Source organism: Balaenoptera physalus, assembly GCF_965194825.1.
Source record: "Balaenoptera physalus genome assembly, chromosome: 13".
Classification (NCBI taxonomy): Eukaryota; Metazoa; Chordata; class Mammalia; order Artiodactyla; family Balaenopteridae; genus Balaenoptera; species Balaenoptera physalus.
The window spans coordinates 93,545,815-93,559,799 of NC_138892.1; the positions used below are offsets into that span (position 1 = coordinate 93,545,815).

General features: G+C 35.2%; 1 protein-coding gene and 1 long non-coding RNA gene across 3 annotated transcripts in view; one reads left to right on the forward strand and one right to left on the reverse strand.

Moving 5' to 3' along the window:
* PIK3C2G (phosphatidylinositol-4-phosphate 3-kinase catalytic subunit type 2 gamma) overlaps positions 1-13,985 on the reverse strand; it is a 398,571-nt gene that overhangs the window by 250,793 nt on the left and 133,793 nt on the right. For both annotated transcript variants that reach the window (XM_082421031.1, XM_082421032.1), the window contains one exon: positions 4,275-4,405. In XM_082421031.1, coding sequence (XP_082277157.1) covers positions 4,275-4,405 — 131 coding nt within the window. The remainder of the gene's footprint in view (positions 1-4,274; positions 4,406-13,985) is intronic.
* The window catches only part of LOC309641242, a 74,852-nt gene that overhangs the window by 18,561 nt on the left and 42,306 nt on the right, over positions 1-13,985 (forward strand). The window lies entirely within an intron of this gene.

Genomic DNA, 13,985 nt, shown 5'->3' on the forward strand with positions numbered 1-13,985 from the left:
CTTTTATTTTTCTATTTCTCATTCTTATTGTAGTTGTTACACATTTTACTTTCATATATTGCAAACCCAGCTGTATACTGTGATTATTTTTGTTTAAACAATTATTTTTTAAAATAAATTAATAAATATGTAAAAAATGTGTATTTTTATTATCTACCTATTTTCCCTTTGTGGTGCTTTTCATTTATTCTTGTAGATTTGAGTGTCCATCTACTTATCACTTCTTTTAGCATGAAATATTTTCTTTAAGATTTCTTATAGTACAGATGAGCTTATAACTAACTCAGCTGTGCTTAGTTGAAAACATTTTAATTTTGCCTTAATTTTTGAAATGTAATTTTACTGGTTATATAATTTTAAGTTGATGTATTTTCTTTTCTCCTTTCAAAATACAAGATAATGTTATAATGTCTTTTGGCTTCCATTGCTTCTAATGAGAAATCCTCAGTTAATGAGTAATCTGCTGAATTATAGTTGTTCTCATGGATGCAATTTGTTGATTTTCTCTGATACTTTAGAAAAAATTTATCTTTATCTTTAGTTTTCAGAAATTTGACTATAATGTGCTTAGGTGGTGTGTGTGTGTGCACATGCACACACGCTTGGGATTTGCTAAGCTTCTTATATCTGTGGGTTGATTTTTTTTTTTAATCAAAGTTGTAAAATTTTGGCTATTATTTCTTTCAGTTTTTTTTTTTTTTTTTTACTTCAATCTCTCTCTTCTCTCCTGTGTGTCCAATACACACATATTATATTACTTGATATTGCCCCACAGGTCACAAGGCTCTATCAGTATTTTCAGGTTTTGTTCTTTCTGTACTTCAACATGGATAATTTCTATAGCCCATTCTTCAAGCTCACTGTTCTTTTTTTCTTCATTATGCAATCTATTAAGCTTTTCCAGTGATTTTTAAAAATTTAGATTTGTGCTTTTCAGTTCCTAAGTTTCCATTTTTCTACTGAGACTTCATTTGTTCACTCATACATATCTTTTTATTTAAATCCACAGAAGTCTTTATAATAGTTGTAAAATATTTGGATCTGTTTCTGTTAACTGCTTTCCCCCATCTTGGGCTATGGTTATATATTCCTGACTCTTCCTATGACTAGCAATTATTGATTGTACACTAAACCTTTAAAATTCTGCTTTTTGCTATCTTTTGAGTGTTGAATGTTTCAATTTTTTTAGTAGTCCGTTTAATTACTAGCAGATCAGCTTGATCCTTTTGAGGCTTGTTTTTACGACTTGTTAGGCTAGGCCAAGTATAGTCCTTAATCTTGGGCTAGAGCACACTTACTCCTAATATGCACCTTTCTGATTTCTTTATTGAATGCTGGGGTGTGGTGATCTTTCTCTATTATTACTAGTCAGAATTTCTATGTCTCCCAGAATTGGGCAACCTCTAGAATCTGCATTTATTTCACATCTCCCTGTAGCAGTTCTTTTGCAGTCCCTACAAAATCTCTATCTGCTCAAGAGTAGCTTAGTACTCAGCTAAATATAGAAGGGGACACCAATACATATTTCTGTAGCTTCTATCCTGTACATCTTCCTTTTCTCTACTATTATGCTCTGTAAATTCCAGCTGCCTCAGCATCATTAAACTCCGATCTCTGCCTTTTTTTTTTTTTTTTTAAATCTCAGCAAGACCTGCATGCTCTTCTTGAATTATATCTCCCAGATCTATGGTACAGAAAATGCCTCTGGGCTGAAAGTCACTTTATTAATGGGTTCACCTCAAGGTCTGTCTGTTCAATTTCTGAGAGCAGTTGTTTCATATGTATTTTTCTTGTGTCATATTTCTTTAATTCAGGAGGATTAGTCTAGTAATAGGTAATCTTCATGGCTAGAAGTGGAAGCATAATTTCTTTCATACCAAATTATTTTATACCTTATGTTCCAGGATTTTCTTTATATTTGACATATTCTTTTAGCTGTCATCAAGAAGGTGTTTTTCTTATTTTTACAAATATTATAGGCACATTTTCATTGAATTTCATTGAGTCTGAACTTTTTGACTGATTACATTTGATCAGTTTGAAAGAAGGAATAATTAAGTCACCAACTAAATGATAAAATGTGGTATTTTGAAAATGAATTTAATCTGTTTCTAACACAAGTTTTATCACACTGAAGGCTGGTCTCCATCTGTTTTCACAGTCCAGAATGAAATTGTACTCTACTGAGCATTGATAATTGTATTTGAGTGGATGAAACAGAGGAAAATGTTACTTATTTTATAGTATAAGTTATTCTCTTAAATAGAAACTGAAGTATAAAACCAGTTAGAAATCACTGGGGTTAATTTAAAAACACAAACCTTTAATATTTAAAGGCAGTTACTGTGATTATTATTTGTTGGTTTTGATATTTTTTGTTTGAATATTTTAAAATTTCAAAGTATAGTATCTTTTTTATATATTAAAAATCTCTCATTACAAATATATTAGCCTCTGATATGTGACACACTTGTTAAATGCAAGGTTTTATATTTTTGATTAAGGAGTATAAAAAGATGCTTCACCTAGTTAAGATGACAATAGTCTAGTATAAAAATGGATCATCAAAATATGTGTCTTGAGGACTAAGAGAGTCTTTCAACATTTTCAATCCTTAAGGTAATTTTTATACCAAATTCTATGCAAAGGAACTTTATTCATTATAACATTTATTTCACATATATTATTTATCAGGCACAGTGTAGAACACTGGAAATGTAGTGATAAACAAGATAGATAGGTTCCTTGTTCTCTCAGTTCTTACAAGCTAATAAGAAAAAACACATTAATAAACAAGATGATAATAGATTTTGCTAAGTGTGATAACATAAAAGGTACTAAGACAGATTGTAAAGAGAGAAAAACTCCATTAGGTAGGGTAATCAAAGAAGGGCTCTTTGAGAAGATCACAATTAAGTGAAGACCTACAGGGTGAGATGATTCAGTCATGTGAAGAACTAGGAAGGAGTAGTTCATGTAGAGGAAACACCAAATAAGAAGGCCTTGAGATGGGAGAGGGAATATAGCACATGTGAAGTATGTGAAGCAAACTGATGTCACTGGCTTGAAGTGAATGAGGAAAAGAGTAAGACAAGTTGAAATTAGACATCAGGGGAGTAACAAGATTGCCCAAAATGGAATGCTTGATCACATTCAACACCTCAGTCTGGACGGTTTCAAACTTATTCCTCCTCCAGAAAATGACTCTAACATCTGCCCAGTTCATCAATTCAAAACCCTTAGATTCTCCATTGACTTAACTTGATTCTTTGGTTTTTCAATTGACTTAACTCCTATTTACTAATAATCATGAAGTCACATCTTCTCAACTTCCAAATATGCTCCAAATCTAGCCATTACTACCAGTGTCCACTGCCATCTCCCTAGTTCTAGTGATCATGACCTCCTGCCTAAAATATTACATAAGCTACTCTGCTGTACTGCTTGCTTCCACTCTTACCTCCTCTCCAATCCATTCTTCAACTTGTAGTCAAAAGAATCACTCAAAAAGATTATTCAGATCACATGACTACCCCATTCAAAACCTTTAAATAATTTCTTATTCTTGGAATAAAATGCTTTATTATGTTATATATATATTATCACCATAAATATATGTATATATATATATATATACACACACACACATAAAGAGTTGCTTTCTTAGTTTTATGCTTTTGTCATGTTAGTAATGAGAACCATAAGCTGTGGCTTAGATATTACCAAATATTAAAGTCAAGCAGTAATTACAAAGAGAGAATTAGTATTCTCTTATAATACTTCCTGGTATTTTTTTTTCCCCAGAGAATTACTGTTTGACAAAATTTAAGTACTCCTTAGTTACTAATTTAGTGCTATTAAAACACGATTTATTTCTGTTCTTTTTTAATCTGCCATTATAATTAAATTTTGCATTTTCCTGTTTACTACCTACTTGAAGGACTGAGCAATGGTTTATCACTGTTAAATGCTGATCTATATCAGTCTCTGCTTTGTTGTTTTGAACTGAATGATTTCCAATCCTTTTATTTTTCCTTTGACCAAACTTAAAGTTGCTAAATGCCCCAAGGGAAAAAAAAATCTTTAAAAAAACATGAAAAATTACTAATTTAGTTCCTAAACATTAGTTGATCATCCAACAGGCATGATTTTAGGAAATGAAAGGAGTTACGTGGGAAGGAAGGTTCACTCTTGAAAGATATGAGTGCTTCTAGTATGACTGCTGGTATCATGAACAGCAGGCAAAATTCCCTCCCAAGAACTGGGTCACTTACAGTAAGGGAGACTGTTTCTGTGAAAGTCTGGCAATATGTTTTAAACATTCTTTTGGTGGTTCTTCAAGATCACTTCTATTCTCTTCAGAATCAAGTTTCATATATTCCCACTCAGTAGCTGGAAAATCAATCTGAAATAAATAAAATGGTTTGCCATGTATCAAATGCCTGAAAAATGCATTATTAATTTAATGATTTCTATCTTAGATTTATAGAAACTAAAGTAAAATAAATACCCTATATTTTCTGTGCTTTTTATTATTTAAAAATAATTTTAAAAGAATCATTACGGTTTGGACTTGGTGTTTAAATATACATGATATTTGGCAAATCCTCAATTATTTATATAAATGGTATAAAAATTAGTAGACTGTAACATTATCTCAGAAAAAATGAGAAAAATAATAACATATGAACTTTTCATACAGTTAAATGTTACATTTTTGTTTAGTGCTGAAATTACATCCTTTCCAATTTTCATTACTAAAATGTCTTTCTATTATTAAATGATGAAAATTATAGATGGTAATTACACTTTTTTCATATAATCACTTGATAAAATAAAAAGAGTTACTTTATGTTGGTCTCTACTACCTGAAATCTGTAAGTCTGTGAACCACTCTGTAGACATGATAGTGAAATCTTCTCTGGTAAAGATCTGTTTCACGAGTATAAAACCAAATAGAATATTTTTGCTGTGGCTCTATAGTTCAGCTTTATAGACAGAACTAGAATGCAGGCCTTCTTTTTTCCTGGCTCAACATGCTTTCCACTAAACCATGTTTAAGTGATAATCTGATTCTTGTAAATAAAATAATAGTTAACAAAAAATAGTTTCCAAGTATGTAAATGAGCTAAATATTTTACTGCCCAAAATATTTGCTTAAGAGTATCATATATTATTTTTCATCTTCATATTGGAAAATCTAAAGAATTTATTTTTCTCTGCTGAACTATCTTAGGTTGTGATCTCAGAGAAAATGGAAGAATATTATAAGGTAGAATGTGAGATGCAGTTTAATCTATTTGGGCTCTTATTTGGAAAAGTCTTAGCAATTTTATTCTGTAACCTTTGAAATTTGTTGCAAAATTTGTTTTTATATAAATAAAAACAAATTTGTTATAATTTTGGTATAAATTTGTTATAATTATCACTTATTATAAATTTGTTATAATTATCAATATAAATTTGTTATAATTATCACTTATTATTCCAATATGAAAAAAGAGTTGAGTAACAGAAATGCTAAACCAAAGCAATATTACAGTAAATTTTGCCTCTTGACAGAAAGAGTAATTTTGATGCCCTGGAGGGAAGTGCCTGCAGTATTAGCATGTTACACTTTACTCTTTATGTATCCAAATATTTTAAACACATAAAACAAAAATACTAGAAATAGTATTTAATGAGCTAATTCAATTTTATGTTGGTCCTAAGTAAAGGCAGGGTAGATGAGAAACTAAAGGTAGTAGATGAGAATACAGTAGTAGATGAGAATACAGAAGTTCCCTGTGAACAATCCATAATAAATTATTTGATATATTTCAATTATGAAAAATCTTTTTCATTTCTGATACAGGAATGAGGCCCTATACAAACTGCATATCTTCATATATTATGAAGGCAAACAGTTACTGATTCTTGAGCCACTTATAGAAAATATTAGGATTTTCCCCAATTGTCTCTCGTTCTAATTTTTCACAAAAGAGAAAATCCCCCAAAGTATGTGTTAATGTATTTGCACTAGAATTCTTTTTTTTTTTTAACACCTTTATTGGAGTATAATTGTTTTACAATGGTATGTTAGTTTCTGCTTTATAGCAAAGTGAATCAGCTATTTTTTTGATAATAGCCTGGTTTTCTCAGGGTATATACCCAGTAGTGGGATTGCTGGGTCGTATGATAGTTCTACTTTTAGTTTTTTAAGGAACCTCCATACTGATCTCCATACTGGCTGTATCAATTTACATTCCCACCAACAGGGCAAAAGGGTTCCCTTTTCTCCACACCCTCTCCAGCATTTATTGTTTGTAGATTTTTTGATGATGGCCATTCTGACTGGTGGGAGGTGATACCTCATTGTAGTTTTGATTTGCATTTCTCTAACGATTAGTGACGTTGAGAATCCTTTAATGTGTTTGCTGGCAATCTGTATATCTTCTTTGGAGAAAGGTCTATTTAGGTCTTCTGCCCATTTTTAAATTGGGTTGTTTGTTTTTTTGATATTGAGCTGCATGAGCTGCTTGTAAATTCTGGAGATTAATACTTTGTCAGTTGCTTCATTTGCAAATATTTTCTCCCATTCTGAGGGTTGTCTTTTCATCTTGTTTATGGTTTCCTTTGCTGTGCAAAGGCTTTTAAGTTTCATTAGGTCCCTTTGTTTACTTTTGTTTTTATTTCCATTTCTCTAGGAGGCGGGTCAAAAAGGATCTTGCCGTGATTTATGTCATAGAGTGTTCTGCCTATGTTTTCCTCTAAGAGTTTTATAATGTCTGCCCTTACATTAAGGCCTTTAATCCATTTTGAGTTTATTTTTGTGTATGGTGTTAGGGAGTGCTCTAATTTCATTCTTTAACATGTAGCTGTCCAGTTTTCCCAGCACCACTTATTGAAGAGGCTGTCTTTTCTCCATTGTATATTCTTGCCTCCTTTATCAAAAATAAGGTGACCATATGTGTGAGGGTTTATCTCTGGGCTTTCTCTCCTGTTCCATTGATCTATATATCTGTTTTTCTGCCAGTACCATACTGTCTTGATTACTGTAGCTTTTTGTATAGTCTGAAGTCCGGGAGCCTGATTCCTCCAGCTCCGTTTTTCTTTCTCAAGATTGCTTTGGCTATTCGGGGTCTTTTGTGTTTCCATACAAATTGTGAAATGTTTTGTTCTAGTTATGTGAAAAATGTCATTGGTAGTTTGATAGGGATTGCACTGAATATGTAGATTGCTTTGGGTAGTATAGTCATTTTCACAATGCTGATTCTTCCAATCCAAGAACATGGTATATCTCTCCATGTGTTGGTATCATCGTTAATTTCTTTCATCAGTGTCTTATAGTTTTCTGCATACAGGTCTTTTGTCTCCTTAGGTAGATTTATACCTAGGTATTTTATTCTTTTTGTTGCAATGGTAAATGAGAATGTTTCCTTAATTTCTCTTTCACACTTTTCATCATTAGTACATAGGAATGCGAGAGATTTCTGTGCATTAATTTTGTATCCTGCTACTTCACCAAATTCAGTGATTAGCTCTAGTACTTTTCTAGTAGCATCTTTAGGATTCTCTATGTAGAGTATCATGTCATCTGCAAACACTGACAGTTTTACTTCTTCTTTTCCAATTTGGATTCCTTTTCTTTCTTTTTCTTCTCTGATTGCTGTGGCTAAAACTTCCAAAACTATGTTGAATAATAGTGGTGAGAGTGGACAACCTTGTCTTGTTCCTGATCTTAGAGGAAATAGTTTCAGTTTTTCACCACTGAGAATGATGCTGGCTGTGGGTTTGTCATATATGGCCTTTATTATGTTGAGGTAAGTTCCCTCTATGCCTACTTACTGGAAGATTTTTGTCATAAATGGGTATTGAATTGTGTCAAAAGCATTTTCTGCATCTATTGAGATGATCATATGGTTTTTCTCCTTCAATTTGTCAATATGGTTTATCACATTGATTGATTTGCATATATTGAAGAATCCTTGCATTCCTGGGATGAACCTCACTTCATCATGGTGTGTGATCCTTTTAATGTGCTGTTGGACTCTGTTTGCTAGTATTTTGTTGAGGATTTTTGCATCTATGTTCTTCAGTGATATTGGCCTGTAGTTTTCTTTGTGACATCCTTGTCTTGTCTTGGTATCAGGGTGATGGTGGCCACATAGAATGAGTTTGGGAGTGTTCCTCCCTCTGCTATATCTTGGAAGAGTTTGAGAAGGATAGGTGTAGCTCTTCCCTAATGTTTGATAGAATTCGTCTGTGAAGCCATCTGGTCCTGGACTTTTGTTTGTTGGAAGATTATTCATCACAGTCTCAATCTCAGTCCTTGTGATTGATCTGTTTATATATTCTATTTTTTTCGTGGTTCAGTCTCGGAAGATTGTGCATTTCGAAGAATTTGTCCATTTCTTCCAGGTTTTCCATTTTATTGGCATACAGTTGCTTGTCGTAATCTCTCATGATCCTTTGTATTTCTGCAGTGTCAGTTGTTACATCTTCTTTTTCATTTCTAATTCTGTTGATTTGAGTCTTCTCCCTTTTTTTCTTGATGAGTCTGGCTAATGGTTTATCAATTTTATTTATCTTCTGAAAGAACCAGCTTTTAGTTTTATTGATCTTTGCTATTGTTTCCTGCATTTCTTTTTCATTTATTTCTGATCTGTTCTTTATGATTTCTCTCCTTCTACTAATTTCGGGGGTTTTTTTTTTGTTCTTCTTTCTCTAATTGATTTAGGTGTAAGGTTAGGTTGTTTATTTGAGATGTTTCTTGTTTCCTGCGGTAGGATTGTATTGTTATAAACTTCCCTCTTAGAACTGCTTTTGCTGCATCCCATAGGTTTTGGGTCATCGTGTTTTCATTGTCATTTTTTTTTCTAGGTATTTTTTGATTTCCTCTTTGGTTTATTCAGTGATCTCTTGGTTATTTAGTAGTGTATTGTTTAGCCTCCATGTGTTTGTATTTTTTACAGATTTTTTAATGTAATTGATATCTATTCTCATAGCACGGTGGTTGGAAAAGATACTTGATATAATTTCAATTTTCTTAAATTTACCAAGGCTTGATTTGTGACCCAAGATATGAACTATCCTGGAGAATGTTCCATGAGCACTTGAGAAGAAAGTGTATTCTGTTGTTTTTGGATGGAATGTCCTATAAATATCAATTAAGTCCATCTTGTTTAATATATCATTTAAAGCTTGTGTTTCCTTATTTACGTTCATTTTGGATGATCTGTCCATTGGTAAAAGTGGGGTGTTAAAGTCCCCTACTAGTATTGTGTTACTGTCGATTTCCCCTTTTATGGCTGTCAGCATTTGACTTAGGTATTGAGGTGCTCCTACGTTGGGTGCATAAATATTTATAATCGTTATGTCTTCTTCTTGGATTGATCCCTTGATCATTATGCAGTGTCCTTCTTTGCCTCTTGTAATAGTCTTTATTTTAAAGTCTATTTTGTCTGATCTGAGTATTGCTACTCCAGCTTTCTTTTGATTTCCATTTGCATGGAACATCTTTTTCCATCCCCTCACTTTCAGCCTGTGTTTCTCCCTAGGTCTGAAGTGGGTCTCTTGTAGACAGCATATACACAGGTCTTGTTTTTGTATTCATTCAGCCAGTCTATGTGTTTTAGTTGGAGCATTTAATCCATTTACATTTAAGGTAGTTATCAATATGTATGTTAGTATTAACATTTTCTTAACTGTTTTGTGTTTGTTATTGTAGGTCTTTTCCTTGTCTTGTGTTTCCTGCCTAGAGAAGTTCCACTAGCATTTGTTGTAAAGCTGGTTTGGTGGTGCTGAATTCTCTTAGCTTTTGCTTGTCTATAAAGGTTTTAATTTCTCCGTCAAATCTGAATGAGATCCTTGTTGGGTAGAGTAATCTTGGTTGTAGGTTTTTCCCTTTCATCACTTTAAATATGTCCTGCCAGTCCCTTCTGGCTTGCAGAGTTTCTGCTGAAAGATCAGCCGCTAACTTTATGGGGATTTCCTTGTATGTTATTTGTTGTTTTTCCCTTGCTGCTTTTAATATTGTTTCCTTGTATTTAATTTTTGATAGTTTGATTAATATGTCTCTTGGTGTGTTTCTCCTTGGATTTATCCTGTATGGGACTCTCTGCACTTCCTGGACTTGACTGACTATTTCCTTTCCCATATTAGGGAAGTTTTCAACTCTTATCTCTTCAAATATTTTCTCAGTCCCTTTCTCTTTCTCTTCTTCTGGGACCCTTATAATTGGAATGTTGGTGCATTTAATGTTGTCCCAGAGTTTCTGAGACTGTTCTCAATTCTTTTCATTCTTTTTTCTTTATTCTGCTCTGTGGTAGTTATTTCCACTATTTTATCTTCCAGGTTACTTATCCGTTCTTTTGCCTCAGTTATTCTGCTATTGATCCCTTCCAGCGAATTTTAAATTTTATTTATTGTGTTGTTCATCGTTTGTTTGCTCTTTAGTTCTTCTGGGTCCTTGTTAAACGTTTCTTGTATTTTCTCTTTTCTATTTCCAAGATTTTGGATCATCTTTACTATCATTACTGTGAATTCTTTTTCAGGTAGACTGCCTATTTCCTCTTCATTTGTTTGGTCTGCTGGGTTTTTACCTTGTTCCTTCATCTGCTGTGTGTTTCTCTGTCTTCTCATTTTGCTTAACTTACTGTGTTTGGGGTCTCCTTTTCGCAGCCTGCAGGTTCGTAGTTCCCGTTGTTTTTGGTGTCTGTCCCCATTGGCTAAGGTTAGTTCAGTGGGTTGTGTAGGCTTCCTGGTGGAGGGGAGTGGTGCTTGTGTTCTGGTGGATAAGGCTAGATCTTGTCTTTCTGGTGGGCAGGACCGCATCCAGTGGTGTGTTTTGGGGTGTCTGTGACCTTATTATGATTTTAGGCAGCCTCTCTGCTAATGGGTGGGGTTGTGCTCCTGTCTTGCTAGTTGTTTGGCATGGGGTGTCCCGCACTGTTGCTTGCTGGTCGTTGATTGGAGCTGGGTCTTAGCGTTGAGATGGAGATCTCTGGGAGAGCTTTCGCCGTTTGATATTAAGTGGAGCCCGGAGGTCTCTGGTGGACGAGTGTCCTGAACTTGGCTCTCACACCTCAGAGGCACAGGCCTGACACCCAGCCGGAGCACCAAAACCCTGTCAGTCACACGGCTTGTTGTCCAAGCCACCAGAGTAGAAATGAGGTGGTAAGTATAGAAGCGAAAAGGCTTCTGCTAGCCCCACAGAGACTGCGACTGCTGTAGCGGGGCTGTGCCGCCACAGCTCGCAGTCCGCGGAGCAGTTGGAGTCACGAAGGCTTCCTGTGAGGCTGTTTGGGCCGCCCGGGTTGCCTGGGTTGCCTGCGTCATGGCTGCCAGTGCCACTCTGCGCACTCTGTTCAGCTGGCTTTCTGCTTTGCCGTGCGGGCTGCTGCTTGCAGCTCGGGCTCACGGCTCCTCCTGCCCTGACAGTTCGCCGACAGCTGCCCTAGAATTCTTTTGAGTACTATGCATTATGGAGGAGGAGAAAGGTAAACATTAACAATTAAAATAGGGTACAATATGTATATAGCACCCCAAAGCTGTGTTTCAAGTTATTAATGGAAAACATGTGACTCTTCTCCTTCTGTGGTCATGACCCACTAAGTCTGGCCTTGGCCTCAGTCTTTTTTTTTAATGGAGTGCTCCAGGAGCCTTCTTTTAATGTGTGCACTGCATGTGCCATGACACCTATTTGTCAAGTGTTGAAGATAGACTCCTGTTTTCAAGCAAAAAAAATTATGAGGCTCTTTCTTCTGGGGTACAGGCAAATACTCAGACCCAGTCATCCAAACTTCTAATTCATACCTCCTTAAACATTTGAATATTATTATCTTCTTGTGTTCCATTTATCCATCTTACTTTACTTCCTCCCTCATCCTTTTCCACTTACACTTGGCCACCACGGTTTCTACTATGACTTCATGTCTTGGAATTCCTTGAAGGAGCTGCTGTGAATATCCCTAGTGTCCATGACCCACAACCATGCCAATAAGGTGTCCACGGGCTTGCTCAGACCCCCATGATTCTGTCAGTTTGTTCAAAGAAATGCAGCCTGACTGTAGATGTAGCTTGGATATTATAAGGCACACAAATATTGGACCATAAGTTCTATGCAGTTCAAGGGAGGGAAGGATGCCTACTAACTGGATGGCAATTGCTGTGAGTCTCAAGGAAGGAGTTGTAAAAGAGGGACCCATATAGTGGTTCAGGAGTGAAAAGAACCTATGCTACATTAGGACACAAAATGTACTGTGGTCTAAGGACCAGGTACCAATAATAAGACTGTTGCCTCCCCATGACATTGCTGATAATTAAGGATAAGCAGGTAATGAAATGTTAGGTAAAGGAAAATACTTTGCATGAATGAGTAGGTAAGAACTATGGCTTAAAGAGAAGGACTGCTCACACAAGAAGAAAAACCGAACATAGTGGTATCTATCAGAATTCTAACAAGCGGACCAAAGTGCTAAGTTTAGAAATATCTGTAGGTTTGATTATTGTAGTGATCAGATGTATGGACACATATCAGTAATTTACAAATACTGTATTCCTGGTGCTATGCTAGATTCTGGGGATAAAACACTGTCAATGTCCTCAAAAATCAAGAAGTCAATGGGAAAGAAGTTCTTGAGAAAGAAATATAATGTAAATGTGTTGATAAAAATCTTATTGGCTATTATGTGAATATAGAGGAAGGGCACTTAACCCTGCTTGGAGTGGAAAGAGAGGAGGGGGTAAGGGAGAGATCCCTAGAGAAGGGTCCATGGATCCTAAAAGGTGAATAACGATTACAGACACTAAGCCTGAGAGATGGGCAGTAGACGGTGAAGGGAAGACGGTAGATACATTGCAGGCAGGGAATAGTATTCATAAATGCACATAAGGTAAAAGCAGGACAGTGCATGTCAGAAACTATAACTCTTTCAGTGTTGCTGGAGCAACATTGTCAGTCAAGGAGTGGCAAGGGAAACATTGGAGGGGGCTACGTTGTATTGCTCGTCCTTAATTCTCTAGGTAGCGCTGAGTTATTGAAGAGTATAAATGGGAGAGTGGCAGGTTCAGATTTATGTTTTAGAAGGATCACACTTGTGGATTTTGGATTAGAGAATAACAAAACTAAAGACAAGAAAAAAAACATCTAAACCATTGTAACCTAGGAGGGAACTGTTGAACTAGGGCAGATGAGGTGGGGAATTGTGAGGACAGACATGAGGAACACATGGAGATAAGTTGGCAGAATATAGTGTGGACTGAATATGAGTAGCGAGAAAGAAGGAGGAGACAAGTGAAACAGCTCGGTGTATCTGGGGGCATGAACAGACATAAATAATTCAGGGAGTGAAAGCATTTTGAGAGGATGGTGAGCTCAGTTTGGGATGTGTTGTCTTTGAAGCTGTCTACAGAATATCCAGGTGAGAAGCTAGGCAGGCACGTGCTTATATTTGTCTGAAGCATGTGGTGTAAAGGAGTCTGAACTAAAGATACAGACTTAGAAGTGAACCTGCAAGATACTGTAAATTAAACCTTAAGAATGAATGAGACCCAGCAATTCCACTGCTGGGTATACACCCAAGATAAATGAAAACATATGTTCACACACAAATTTGTATATGAATGTTCATAGCAGCACTATGCTTAATAGACAAAAGGTGGAAACAATCTAAATGCATATCAACTAATAAGTGGATAAAGTGTGGTATATCTATATAATGTAATATTATTCAACAATAAAAAAGAAATAAATACTGATATATGCTACAAAGTGGATGAATTTTGAAACATTATGCTAAGTAAAAGAATCTAGCCACAAAAGAACACACATTGTATGATTCCATTTATATGAAATGGGCAGAACAGGTGAATCTACAGAGACAGAAAGTGCATTAGTAGTTGCTTAGAGTTGGGACTAGGAAGTGATAGCTAAAAGTTATGAGATTTCTTTATAAAAATGAAAATGCTCTAAAATTGACATTGGTGAGATTAGTTGCACATAT